The 14541-nt window shown below is 34.8% G+C and overlaps 1 protein-coding gene across 1 annotated transcript; it reads right to left on the reverse strand.

Moving 5' to 3' along the window:
* Nucleotides 1–10: 10 nt before the first annotated feature.
* On the reverse strand, nucleotides 11–6817 carry LOC107924575 (dolichyl-diphosphooligosaccharide--protein glycosyltransferase subunit 2). The gene is made up of 20 exons (XM_041081162.1): nucleotides 6679–6817; nucleotides 6355–6500; nucleotides 5927–6119; nucleotides 5741–5830; nucleotides 5489–5545; nucleotides 5140–5209; nucleotides 4891–4955; nucleotides 4049–4103; nucleotides 3711–3838; nucleotides 3511–3626; nucleotides 3163–3232; nucleotides 2703–2807; nucleotides 2494–2583; nucleotides 2257–2405; nucleotides 1997–2108; nucleotides 1841–1924; nucleotides 1476–1556; nucleotides 1164–1388; nucleotides 446–568; nucleotides 11–311 (listed from the first exon to the last, which is right to left on the reverse strand). The coding sequence occupies exons 1-20, from the start codon at nucleotides 6697–6699 to the stop codon at nucleotides 195–197; spliced, it is 2097 nt and encodes a 698-aa protein (XP_040937096.1). The 5' UTR covers nucleotides 6700–6817; the 3' UTR covers nucleotides 11–194.
* Between the last annotated feature and the right edge of the window lie 7724 nt (nucleotides 6818–14541).

Here is a 14541-nt window from a genome sequence, read left to right on the forward strand (position 1 = left end):
AGGCTTTAAATTTGGAGTAGCAATATTTTTCTTTTTCTTTGACGTAACAGATTGACTTGAATCGAGAAAATAAGCCCTACCAAAATTTTGAGTTAAAAATGACCGAAGAAAAATCTGCTAACCAAAAGAGAAGAGGAAAACAATCTTGAAGCAAGCAACGCTTGCAAAGGAATAGGAATTAATCTTCAATCAACTCAGGCAGATTTAAGCTTGGCAGATGTAGAAGCCAAATGGGAAAGGACTCTATGGCCAACCAACACAAGGATAACTCCCAAGAAACCAAGTAGTTTCAGTGTTTGGAATAGATCCAACTGCATCCACAATATACATATATACAAATAATGTTAATGAATTATATATAATTACCAAAAATGGCAATCCCCTTTTATCTCAGCATTTGTTTAAGTGTTAAATAATAAATAATATAATATAATATAGAACTAACCTTCAACCAGAAGAGCACATAGAGCGACAGAACTGCTCCAATACTGACGTGGAAAAGTGTGGCAAACGTGGCTGGTACAGCATTGGAAGGAAAGTTCTTCAAATTCACTCCCAATAGTAATAGCTATCCAAGTAACCACCAAAAAGTTCAAATAATAACATTAGCACAATTTTGAAGCAAATATACTTTGCATATGCAAGTATGCATATATTACAATTATGCCTGAAAAATTGCAACCATTTACAGATTGAAAATTGAAATGCTTGACTTCTCCTTCTGAGATATCAGTTATGAAAAGGCAGGCGAAACCAAAAGATCCTAGTAGCCCCAAAAAATTATGTTAAAGGCTTCTCTATTTTCCATCACAAGAAATCCTTCTTTCTAAGTGACATGAAGCACCCAATGACTCAATCCCCCCCCCCAAAAAAAAAACTAACTATTGGACACAGGCATTCAACATGCCACATACAGATAAATCCTAAGTTATGGAAATAATTACGTGGGCCATGTCCAGACAGACATTGATTCAACCTGAGTTAAAATTTCCAAAAACTTAGTGTAGCGACAATTGAGTTTCTATTCAGAACCCAAGACAATGTCAAACACTTTGATAAAAAATATCATAAAAGATTTTAAAAATTAAATAATTAGAAATTCAGATATAAGTAACCTTCTGGTTGAAAGGAAGTATAAAAGAAGCAGTGCATGCAAGACTAACCCCAATCAAGAATCCAAGCAATGGCAAGAAGGTAAGACCCAGGAAAGCAAGAGAAAGCTCCTTAGGGGGACGCTTTTCAGGAGCCCTGAAGATGTGAGTTATTTCTGCTTTGGGCCCATATCTTGAGTAAGGATCAACAGGCTGAGGAGGAGGGCGGGTTGCCTTCTCTGGAGGTTCTGGCAGATCTAACTCAATATGCCCAATAGCTAGTAATAAAGAGTTTTCCTGAAGAAAGCAAAATATATATCTAATTGCAACATTTTTTTGGAATAATACAATTTGAGAATTTTATAAAGCAAAAGCAACATTTACCATAACAGCATCTCCAACTGCAAGCTCAATGTCATATCTACCTGAGAGATAGAAGAACTTCTCAACCAGTCCAAGAAAATTCTACAAGACAAGCAATGCAGAATTAATATATATACATATATACAGAACAGATACAGGATCAATTTCATCTGAATAGTAGTGTAATCTTAAATAGGTGAAGCATAAGCTGAGCCAGCTGAAGAATACTTTATTTGGGAACAGTTCTTGATAATAGTATAAAGTTCAAGGTGCCTTCTTGTTTCCCAGTGAAAGAAAGAAATTTTTAATGGTTCTAATATTACTAATATTTTAATCTATCATACAGCCCAAAATGATACTCAACTACGAAAGAAACTATACTTAACTAGAACTATCTCAAACTGTTTTCCAGAGTTTCCAACCACAAAGATGTGCTCAACCTTGCTTTCATGTCTCAACTTGAGCAAAGCCTGCAAGCAACCAAACTTATCAACAAACTACTACAAAGAAGACCATTGATTAAAGTTAAGACAAGTACGAACTTGATGTGGCTTAAAAGCAAGTCCATGAGGAGTTGTCAACTTAAAAGATACACGCAGCTTCTGTAGATGGTTTGCTGATAATGACACAGCATTTTGTCCAGCTAAATCTAACCTACAATATTTATGGTGTAAGACCATGAAAAATCAAACACACACCAACTTATAAAGGGGTCATCAGATGTTATTGCATAAGTACCCAAGACAGTCACCAAAATAGCACAAAAAGCAACAAAAGATAAGCAAAAGAAACAGAAACATACTTTTTCTGTGTTTCTATGCTCCCAAGATCACTGTCAAGTACTGCAATTTCAGCATTTTCGATTTTGATAAGTCCTGAGACAAATATAGGTACCTTTTTTTGGCCTCCCGTGATGTAAATCTTTTCATGCTCAAGTTCATGAAGCACAATCTACAAAAGTTCCATTTTGCATGTAAGGGAAATGCAGATGAACACAAAGCTTAAACTATAAATGCAAGAATGTCTACAACCACAATACCTCAAAAACAAATGTGTAACTTCCAACATCTATACTCTTGGGCAAGTTTTTCAAGTTATACATTCCAGTTCCATCATCAAACAGTAGTTCCTGTTAAGTATAATATTTGTAAACATTGACTCAAATTAAACAAAAGGAACACAAAAATAAAACTTGTATACAGAAGAAATTACATCCAACCAAATGAAAGACTTGAGAGAACAACATACTTGGCTTTCAACTAGAGATGCAGCCTTTGAACCAGAAGTAAAAACCCCCACAAGCTTCACTGTTAGAGGTGGTGCATTTGAACCAAGCACAGTGTTAACATTAACCTGTTATATTCAAAGAGCAGGGTTAAAAAACAAAGGAATAACAATAGCCTAGAAGCCAGATTAAATGAATTCAAGTTGGTACAAAAGAGCTCATGTATGCAAATAAATATCAATGCACCACAAATATGCATCATGATTGAGATGGAAAAAGAAAATTCCTTTCTGGTAAATAACAGAACAATAGTGGTCAGCATACACTACATAAAATGAGACACTGGGGATCAAAAAACTACGTTGTACTGGGAAAGCAAAATAGAATGCCACTAATATTAATAGCATCAATCCTTGGGTGGTTGGTTTCTGCCATTTAGAAGAATGTAAGTATTCATGTCAAGGATTTTAAATTTGGACAAACCTGGAGTAAGTCTTCTTTAGTCACCGAAAGCACTGTAGATGGAAGTGATAGGATCAGTGGGATGGAAACCCTGCATGGAAAGTGAAATTTAAGATCTATTAAGCTCCGGAGCTTTATTATACAAAACCAAAGAAAAAGGGGGCATAGCACTGTCGTAAAAAGCTACTGAATATGAACATAAAGTCTACAAATGGTAGTTCTTCAATCTGCAAAAGCTAAACAAAGTACTACCATGAAATGCTATTGAAATAATTCCATAGCATGGTAGACAAAGGAAATCTAATATCATAATCAAAATTTATATTAAATAAATACAAATACATTAAAACTGCCAAAGCAAAATATTGCCTGTTGCTTTCCAAACAAGCCAAGGAGTCTATTTGATTGAATAAATCTTTGGCATCGCCAGGAACTCCAATGCCAAGGAAGAAGTTAGCCAATCCAAGTATTTTGTTGCTGGGAATCTGCAGAAATAAACCATAGGGATTACAACACACTCCAAATAAAAAGGCTAAAAAGAGCATGATGTGTGAACTCTCCCAACGGACATTAAGTCTTTCATCAGTTACTGCTGCAAATGCTGTTAGTCCTCTAACAACAGATGAGGTGGTTGCTAAGGGACCTTGATGGTCATGTCCATCAACAAGCTTGTCATCAAAGTAAAGAGCCCCATCATCTGAAAAAAAAAATTAGAGAGAGATGCTAAAAAGGACAGAAGAAAAGAAAAACAAAAACTAACAGAATAAGAGTAAAATTGGTTAAACTTTTTTTTTTTTCCTGATTGATAAATGATGGATGGAAGTAGGAGAAAAAGATTGAAAAAAAATAGAACCAATAACAAAGAACATAGAAGGAATTTGGAAAAAAAAGGATAAAACATACATACCATATTTCTCAATACTGTCAAAAAGCTTGCTTATATCATTATTTAGAGTACTGATCTGCCAACAATAAGCAAACAAATATGATGGAATGCCCAAACTAACAATGGCTGACAGATAAGCAACAAAAACAATGAAAATCGAACTTGCTCACTTGAACAGAGATTATTCAATATCAAAAGACACCATCATATGACTAATTGAAGTAAAGAACTGAAAACATTATAAAAATTTATAGAAATGCTGATTATCATAAGCTCATTTGATGGGTAGTCTATTATTCGCAAATCTAAAACATCATCTCTCTTGAGCTTAATATGGTTTATGGAATTTAACCAGATGGCCTAAATAGTTCTAAGGAAGTGCTAATCACTACAGAAAAAGGCCTATGCGTACAAGAAGAAAAATCAGTTTTTCCTCACTAGAGTTCCAGAGAAACCCTCATCATCACAAGAAGGATAATTGACAGTCCACTTCTTTTGTCAACAACATAATTACCCAAAATAATTAAATGTCAGGTATAATCTTTATATTCCCTTAAAGAAACATTGATTAAGATTGGGCAACAGCTATGATATAGATATCACACATGATATGGCTAGAAAATGAAGTTAACCATTAAATATATATTTGTATGTATGTACGCACTAAGGGCAAAAATAATCAATTTCAATTCAGAAACTTCAAAACCCATACAGCTAAAAGCCAGCAAGTAACTACGTCAAAAAAGAAAATACAACACATGAAGTTTAACAGGAGAATGATACATTTAGATCTGATTAACAATTCAGATCCATAAAGTGTTCAAAACTTCACCAGACTAAAGCAAGCATCATAAACTACTTACCAAAGATTGGTCAAGTTCAGGAGATGCTAATGAAACAACTCCTGCAAGTGTTTCAAGTGCTATTCCTGCAAGAGTATGACATGGTTAACAAATAACAATCTCACAACTGGATTGAACAATGGATATTAAAAGAAGGTAAACAACTTTATCAAAGACATAACATTAGTGATAGGAGAAAAATGCTAAATGGTGGTTGTGCTGAACATTGTTCTCAAAAAAACAAGTTTTAGAATCTAGAAAAATCTTTACCAGCAGCAAAGGCACTAGATTCAGGATTACTAGAACTAGAGCGCCACCTGCCATCACTCTGGCGGAAAGCCTGAAAACAACTTGTAACATAAAATCAACCATTCATGAAAAACATACATAGCTATACAAATCAGGGCATAGAAGTTGGCTGAAGTGAAAAAGTCTATATAAACATAAGATCAGAAGTTTGAGTCAGTTCAAGTAGAGAGACGCCGCAAAGGTAAATGTCTCCATCCCAACAACTTGTCCCACCAAAATGGTAGGCCTTAGCCTGCTTAGAAAGCTGTGGAGAGAATGAGCACTATATCTTAATATCTACACAAAACTAAATCTAGTAATAGTAACAAACCTTGACTGAGCGGAAAATTCCATCAGCATCAGCAAGATGAACATCACCTTTGGAGCCCTGATCCAGCATTGACAAACAATGTATAAGACAAGGAGAAAATAGGAACAGCTAAAAAGCTATAGAAGCTGGATAAATAAGCTCACCAGAGCAAAATAACAAAGCATTTAATGCATCATATTTCCTCTAGAAAGCTCATAAGATTTACTAAATTGCATTCATCATAATAACCAGTATCCTACAGCCATTTATTACCTTGACAAGCACCAGACCTCCTACTGAATAGTAGAAGTCAGGCAATGAACTTGCACCATCGACAGCAGCATTAAGTCTTGTAATAATGCCCTTTTGCAAAGGAATAAAAACAAATTTAAGCGCCAGGACTAAACAAAGTTAAATGATTCTCAATAACAAGTTAGTGAGCCAAATTCTATTAACTACCTGATAAGCTTTGTCATTTATCTTGCATTTCACAATGCTATTTGCTTTTAAAGCATAGAAAACATTCTTTAGGGTTGAAGATGATGACCCAACAGTTTCCGAAACTAAACGGCAAGCTGTTGCGGTTACATCAGGCTTCTTTTCAATTCCAAGAACGTCAAATGTTCTTAGTGCTTCGTACGTCTCTTCCAAACTGGTGAGATCAATTACATCAAATAACATAAGCATTCCTAAAACTCGTTCTCAAATATCTCTATTCTACTTCGAATTAACAAAATAAAACTAGAATTCAGAAAGAAAAAAAAGCTTGAACGTAACTATGTTTGACCTTCAACGGTATTTATTCCCCATTATATCCTAACTTCTTTTCTTAACCAACAACAGAACAAACGGAGAAATGGAGTAGAAAAAAAAGGGTTTAAGAAAACCTCTTTAAGGATCCATGGTCTGGACTGAAGAGCTCAACAGCGGCAGATCGATGAGAATCGGAGATCGGCTGAAAAAACGAAGCGGATTCGCAGATCGATAAAAAAAGCAAAAGAACCGTAAATCCAACTAGACTTCTAGCCATTTCCTGCAATTAAAATCCAACCCGCATTGTATCAAAAAAATATCCAACCCACATTAGTCAACAGCATCTACTGAGATTAATTGACGTAAATATTAAAATTGTTTAATAGGATCTGAAAACAGTTTAAAGATAATATGGGGAAACCCTAGTGTTTTAGATCAAGAACAAAAGGAAACCATACGAAATTTAAATTCGTCGGCATTTTTTTTTTCGGTTGAAGTCTTCGCAGTCTTTGCCGTGCGCAAAGTGATCGAGTGAGTTTGGAGTAACTAAGCTATGGAAATAACGTAATAGGAACAAAACAAAAAAAATTACCCAATTTGTCCTTAGGATGAATTTACGAAGTTTTGTCTCTTGGAATTTCAGCCTGGGCCCAACAGTTTGGACTTTTCAGTTAGTGTAGGGAGTAAACTAAAATAAGGCTTGGGTCACATAAGGCCCAAAAGCAAATCCACTAACCGGTACATGTCAGATTCTTATTTGTCTGAAACTCAACCACAACACACCATGCATGATATTTTTTTCTTTTAAGGTACAGTGCATGATTAGTTGATTACTAAGTTGATACAAAGCCGCACTCGTTTGGTATCAGAATTAAGGATAAAATTTTCAAATTTCTTTTTAATATTTTCGAATTTTGATTTAACTGTATTTATTTATGTATTATTTTTTTTAATATTGATATATAAACTAGCATGGGTTAGGCCTGTTAAAGATTCTTTATAGGCAATTTTAATAATTCAGAAATTCTGATAACAAAACCTTTTTTTAGGAAATATAAAAATTAAAAAAAATTGTTTTCTTTCTTTAGAAGAATTAACTTTTCTACAAGTTTTACTTCTAATTATTTTTAAAAGTCTGACTAAATCTTCAATAAAAAGGAAATTACAAAATATTCTCAAATGTGTTATAATTGAGCTCTTTCAAGAGTTCCAACAAACCAAATTTATTAAAAAAATAGCATTCAGAAACTATAATGCCTTTTTAGTTATGTTATAAAAGCAAAAGAAAAAAAATTAATTATCCAAAAAAAATCTGAGCTTATACAATTATTAGATAGAATCGTTATTGATAAACTTAAAGAACAAAATTATAAATATACTCATTTTGAATTAACCCGAAATGGTGTCAAACCATTTAGTGTTGAAGCTACCAAAAATACCTCAATTTTAATTATATTAAGGGACCAAAAATACATAATGTTTAATAATTCATTACGAGGGACAATTGAGAAAATATCACACCAATATAATTACCAAAATCAAAAGGCAAATCTCTTAAGTTTATTCTTTATATTTAGTTCATCCAGCTACCCCTAAAACAGTAAAAATAGATGCTTTTGAGATAAGGTATGATGAGATCATGAAATAGATTGAGGATGGAAAAGAACAAATAGTCTAGTTTACACTTAGACATCAAAATCAAATTCAACAAAATTATAGTACAATAAAAAAATCAATTGTTCTATGTATTACGAAATTTTTAAGTGACTTAATTTTTTTTTATGATTTGATTGCAAACCTACAAAAGAACTTTTATAAAAAGATGTTCAAAATATTACTTCAAAACATATTTTGCAAGATGACAAACAATTTCGAGTGTATTTGATTTTGAAATTGAATATATCAAGGAAAAACTAATTATTTGTTTGATTTTCTCACTAGAAAATTCCTTAAAAATGCCTCCAAAACTCAGAAACAAAAATATCACTAAAACCCATCTAATTATGGTATGAAATTTGTTTGCAATAAGAAAATGAGGGATCATCCTCGTTAAAAACCTCAAATGATACATCCTCTGGAATGCACAAGACCCAAGTGAAATCAGTTCCCAAATAAAAAAATAGATTAAGTCTCTCTTTCAATCCCCAAAAGTGGCATTAGCCATGGCCCGATCACAAGAGAAAACTCCTCTCAAACAAATTGTTGTTGAAGCAGCCAAAATTTTATAAAATAAAGATATAGTTTTATAAAAACCGAAAGACTCACAAAATACCCAGTAATATTATGAAAATATATTGGTTCAAACTGGATCAAAATAGTTCAAAAATTACACAGATTCAAAAGACCCTGACTTAATTACCCATTCAACAACCCAAATAATTTGAATTATCAAACTAAGAGATTGGGGTGAAAACCCAAACTCTTCAAAGAAATTCGCAACCAAATTTACCACCAAAACAAATCATCACCTTTTTTTACATATTGGGGCTATCAAACAACTTGATACAATGCTTTTCTTATCAACAACCAACATATGAGACACTATTGGCTCATATATTTCAAGTATGACACTCAATATGAATTCCCAAATTGGTTTTCAAGAATGGTGGAATTGGTTTGAACCATATTCTTTTGATCTCGTATCAGAAAAAATCTAAAATTTGTGGACCGAAATTTTTGACAAATTCCAATCAGAATCAGATAAAAAACACATATACAAAACAATCCATTTCTTTTCAAAATTATGTATTTATTGGATTATTTCTTAGAATTATACTTACGAACAAGATCAATACATGAGAATCCGATAGTTAGTTCAAAATTTCATAACAAAATGATGGAATAATTTCAATGGCGAAAATATGATTCCAAGTATTTGGATGATTTTTTGATAAAAATCCAATATTATGCAAGTTCATTGCCTCGAATCAAACTATTACAAAATTTCTTCAAGTCAAATCGACTACCAGCGCAAGATTAGCCCAAGCTAATACCAAAAAAGAATATAGAAAGCTTATGACTGAAATACTCAGCTCAATGAATTTTGATTTAGAATATGAGAAATCCTCGATATTTTCAATCAAAACAATGGATCTTGTAGATAACACCACAACATAAACAATCACCAAAACCAAAAAGAAAAGAAAAAAATAATTATTTTAAAATAATTGTTTGCAACCTTTAAAGATTCCTTGCATACTTAAAGAAATTGTTCCAAAAGAAGATAAAAAAGTCACACAATAAAATTTTCCTAGAAGACAAAAGACGAAAATGAATAATAATGATTATTTGTGTTATAGTTGTGTAACCCAAATTCCTCTTAAAATAAAATACAAGTGGTAAGATAGTAGGATCTGCGAGGGCAAAGGCCGCAGCCCATCGCAGATCCCCAATAAGCAAAATACTAGATTGGGGTCGCAACTTGGGATGCGGGGTATTGGGAATTATCCATATTTATGGAAAATCAAAGATATGGGTATCAAATAATGGAAAGTCAAAGATATGGGTATCAAATATTGGAAAGTCAAAGATATGGGTATCAAATATTAGAAAGTCAAAGATATGGGTATCGAGATATTGGCATAATAAAATTTGAGATATTTGCAATATATGGTCCCTAAATTGTAAAGTGACTTTGCAAGTTGATCCCTGAACCTCAACTATAAATAGGCATAACCATCTCTCATTCTGTATCTCAAACTTGCCATTCTCTACTTAAGGCATTGTTTTCTCTCTCTCTCTTTGTAAATTCTCACTTGTATTTTGGAGTGAAATATATTTGGTAGTGCCCGAGGACGTAGGCAAAATTTGCTGAACCTCGTTAAATTCTTGTGTTCTTTATTGTATTATTCTGCATGAATTGTGTGTGTGATTGTAGTGATTTATTGTGTTATTAAATTACGATTGAGGGATATTCTGGCTAGGAAAGACCTGGTACTTAAACGATCCTTGCGATCCACCTCTCTTTCCTGGGAATTGAACTTAGTGTGATTTTTTAGTACAATAATTTTACTCTTTTACACGCTTCCGCACAACAATTGGTATCAGAGCTAGATTCGTACTTGGAGAATACGATCGTTCACGGCACTGTTCACGTACTGTAGTTGGGATTGAGGAGAAAAAAATGGAAAAGTCATCGTCAAAGACTACTGTGACCAATACGAAATTTGAAGTAGAGAAATTTGATGGTACCAATAATTTTGGTATGTGGCAATGTGAGATCCTGGATGTCTTATGTCAGCAAGAGCTGGATATAGCCCTTGAAGAAAAATCTGACAAGATGGATGACAAGGAGTGGGATAAGATCAATAGACAGGCATGTGGAACAATTCGCCTATGTTTGGCCAAAGAGCAGAAGTACTCTGTCATGAGGGAGACATCAGCGAAGAAGTTGTGGGATACACTGGAAGAAAAGTTTCTAACAAAAAGTCTTGAAAATAGGCTTTATATGAAAAAGAAACTTTATCGATTCACATATGCACCCAGTATGTCGATGAATGACCATGTGAACTCATTCAATAAAATTTTAGCAGACTTGCTAAATTTGGATGAGAAATTTGAAGATGAAGACAAGGCATTATTGTTGTTGAATTCCCTTCCTGATGAATATGATCATCTTACCACCACATTGCTTCATGGGAAGGACACAATCACATTTGATGCAGTCTGTAGTGCGTTGTATAGATCTGAGACTCGAAAGAAATATAAAAGAGATCACAGAGATACAACCGCAGAAGTCTTAACAGTAAGAGGTCGTTCACACAGCAGCAAATCTGGTAGAAGGGGAAAGTCCAAATGGAGACCCGCCAAAGATGAATGTGCCTTTTGCCGTGAAAAAGGGCATTGGAAAAAGAATTGTCCTAAGCTACAAAAGGGCAAGGCTATTTCTAATGCATGTGTAGCGGAGCATGATGAGGAGTCAGACTTTAGCTTGGTTGGCATGGCAATGGCATGTCAAACAGATGAGTGGATTTTGGATTCAGGATGTACTTACCATATGTGTCCTAATAAGGACTGGTTTTCTAGTCTTAAAGAGCTAGAAGGTGGAATTGTTCTTATGGGAAATGATAGTGCTTGTAAGACAATGGGAGTGGGTACAGTCCAATTGAAGAATCACGACGGCTCAATCCAAGTCTTGACAGATGTTCGCTACGTACCTAGCCTGAAGAAAAATCTCATCTCATTAGGTGCCCTAGAATCTAAAGGGCTTACAATCACTTTGAGAGATGGATTACTAAAAGTAGTAGCTGGGCAACTAACGGTGATGAAAGGCACAAGAAGAAATAACTTGTATTTTTTAAATGGAAGTACAGTTATTGGATCAACATCAACAGTTTCTACAAAATATGTAGATTCAGAGGCTACCAGATTATGGCATATGCGATTGGGACATGCTGGTGAAAAAGCTTTGCAGACATTGGTGAAGCAAGGCTTATTGAAAGGTGAAAATTCTTGCAAAATGGAATTCTGTGAACATTGTGTTCTGGGCAAGCAGAAGAGGGTAAAATTTGGTCCAGCAATTCACAATACGAAAGGAATTCTGGACTACGTTCACAGTGATGTGTGGGGACCTACCAAAGTAGCTTCTTTGGGAGGTATGCACTATTTTGTTACTTTTGTTGATGATTATTCAAGAAAAGTATGTGTGTATCTAATGAAAAGAAAAAGTGAAGTTTTGGATGCATTTCTGAAATGGAAGAAGATGGTGGAGACTCAGACTGGTCGAAAGGTCAAACGACTTCGATCAGATAATGGTACTGAGTACAAAAATGATCTATTTCTACAAGTATGCCAAGATGAGGGCATTGTGCGACACTTTACTGTTCGAGATACACCACAACAGAATGGGGTGGCAGAACGTATGAATCGGACTATACTGGAGAAAGTTCGATGTATGTTGTCCAATGCTGGATTGGGCAAAGAATTTTGGGCTGAGGCAGTTACATATGCGTGCCATCTAATTAATCGGTTGCCATCAGCTGCAATAAATGGAAAAACTCCTATGGAGAGGTGGGCTGGTAAACCTGCTATTGATTATGATTCTTTACATATTTTTGGTTCCACTGCATATTATCATGTAAAAGAATCTAAGTTAGACCCAAGAGTAAAGAAAGCATTATTCATGGGTATAACTGGTGGAGTAAAAGGATACCGTCTCTGGTGTCCTGATACAAAGAAAATAATTTTCAGTAGAGATGTGACTTTTGATGAATCAACCATGATGAAGAACAATGATTCACAAAAGGATAACACAACCAGTGGCACTTTGCAGCAGGTGGAGCTTGAAAAGGTTAATGATGATCCAGCTAATATTGAAGGAACAAATGATGAAGAAGTTTCGACCCAAGAACTTCTACAACAACATGATTCAATTGCATATAGAAGGCCAAGAAGAGAGATTCGTATGCCTGCTCGCTTTGATGATATGGTGGCCTATGCACTTCCAATTGCAGATGATGATGTTCCTTCTACTTACACAGAAGCAAGAAGTAACTCTGATAGTGTAAAGTGGAAGCAAGCTATGAATGAAGAAATGCAGTCTCTTCATAAAAATAGGACTTGGGAGTTGGTGACACTACCTAAAGGAAAGAAGGCAATTGGATGCAAATGGGTATATGCAAAGAAGGAAGGACTTCCTGATAAAAATGAAGTTCGATACAAGGCTAGATTAGTAGCAAAGGGTTACGCTCAGAAAGAAGGAATAGACTACAATGAAGTGTTTTCTCCAGTTGTGAAGCATTCGTCTATTCGGATTTTGCTAGCCTTGGTTGCGCAATATGATCTTGAACTAGTTCAGCTTGATGTGAAGACCGCGTTTTTACACGGTGATTTGGAAGAGGAAATCTATATGACTCAGCCAGATGGATTCAAGGTTGCTGGAAAAGAAAATTGGGTTTGCAAACTGACAAAGTCGCTTTATGGATTGAAGCAATCTCCGAGGCAGTGGTACAAGCGATTTGATCAGTTCATGAAAGGGCAAAGGTATACAAGAAGTAAATTTGATCATTACGTGTATTTTCAGAAGCTACAAGAAGGATTTTTCGTATACTTGCTCTTATATGTTGATGATATGTTGATAGCATCCAAGAGTAAAGTTGAAATTGAGAGATTGAAGACTCAACTCAACCTTGAGTTTGAGATGAAAGATCTAGGTGAAGCTAAGAAGATCCTTGGCATGGAAATATGTAGGGATAGAGCTCATGGCAGAGTTAGTTTATCTCAGAAGCAATATTTAAAGAAGATACTACAGAAGTTTGGCATGAACAAGCAGACTAAAGCTGTAAGTACCCCGTTGGCTTCTCATTTCAAGCTTTCTGCACAACTATCTCCTTCGACAAATACGGAACAAGAATACATGTTACAAGTTCCGTATTCTAATGCAGTAGGTAGCTTGATGTATGCAATGGTGTGTACAAGACCCGACATTTCACAGGCAGTTAGTATAGTGAGCTGGTATATGCATAATCCTGGAAAAGGACATTGGCAAGCTGTGAAGTGGATTCTACTGTATATTCATAAGACCATGGATATTGGATTACTGTTCAAGCAGGATACTACACTTGGTAAAGGTGTTGTTGGGTACGTTGATTCTGATTATGCCGGTGATTTGGACAAACGAAGATCAACCACTGGTTATGTGTTTACTCTTGCTGGAGGACCAATAAGTTGGAAGTCTACACTGCAGTCTACAGTTGCGTTGTCAACCACAGAAGCTGAATACATGGCTGTAACAGAGGCTGTAAAGGAAGCTATTTGGTTACAAGGTATGGTTAAAACCTTAGGATTGGTCCAGGAGCATATTAATGTGTATTGTGATAGTCAAAGTGCTATTCATTTAGCAAAGAATCAAGTCTATCATGCACGTACAAAGCATATCGATGTACGTTTCCACTTTGTGCGGGAAATTATTGATGAGGGGAAAATTCACCTTCAGAAGATTAAGACTGCAGATAATCCCGCAGATATGATGACCAAGGTGGTAACAACAATCAAGTTCGAACATTGTTTGAACTTGATCAATATTCTGCATGTTTAACAGTTGAAGAAGGCACTATCAAGTGTTGTTGACAAAGGAAGAGAGAATTGTGTGAAGATAAGATTACTCGAATCAAATCTTCAAGGTGGAGATTATTGGGAATTATCCATATTTATGGAAAATCAAAGATATGGGTATCAAATAATGGAAAGTCAAAGATATGGGTATCAAATATTGGAAAGTCAAAGATATGGGTATCGAGATATTGGCATAATAAAATCTGAGATATTTGCAATATATGGTCCCTAAATTGTAAAGTGACTTTGCAAGTTGATCCCTGAACCTC

Source organism: Gossypium hirsutum, chromosome A11 (assembly GCF_007990345.1).
Source record: "Gossypium hirsutum isolate 1008001.06 chromosome A11, Gossypium_hirsutum_v2.1, whole genome shotgun sequence".
Lineage (NCBI taxonomy): Eukaryota > Viridiplantae > Streptophyta > Magnoliopsida > Malvales > Malvaceae > Gossypium > Gossypium hirsutum.

What these genes read in the sequence shown, in the direction of transcription:
- LOC107924575 (XM_041081162.1), bottom strand. Translation starts at nt 6,699, where the DNA reads ATGCCGACGAATTTAAATTTC. An exon ending in GACCATGGATCCTTAAAGAG is followed by an intron (nt 6,120 to 6,354) that starts GTTTTCTTAAAC and finishes TGATCTCACCAG; the next exon opens with TTTGGAAGAGACGTACGAAG. An exon ending in CAGTTGGAGATGCTGTTATG is followed by an intron (nt 1,389 to 1,475) that starts GTAAATGTTGCT and finishes TGCTTTCTTCAG; the next exon opens with GAAAACTCTTTATTACTAGC.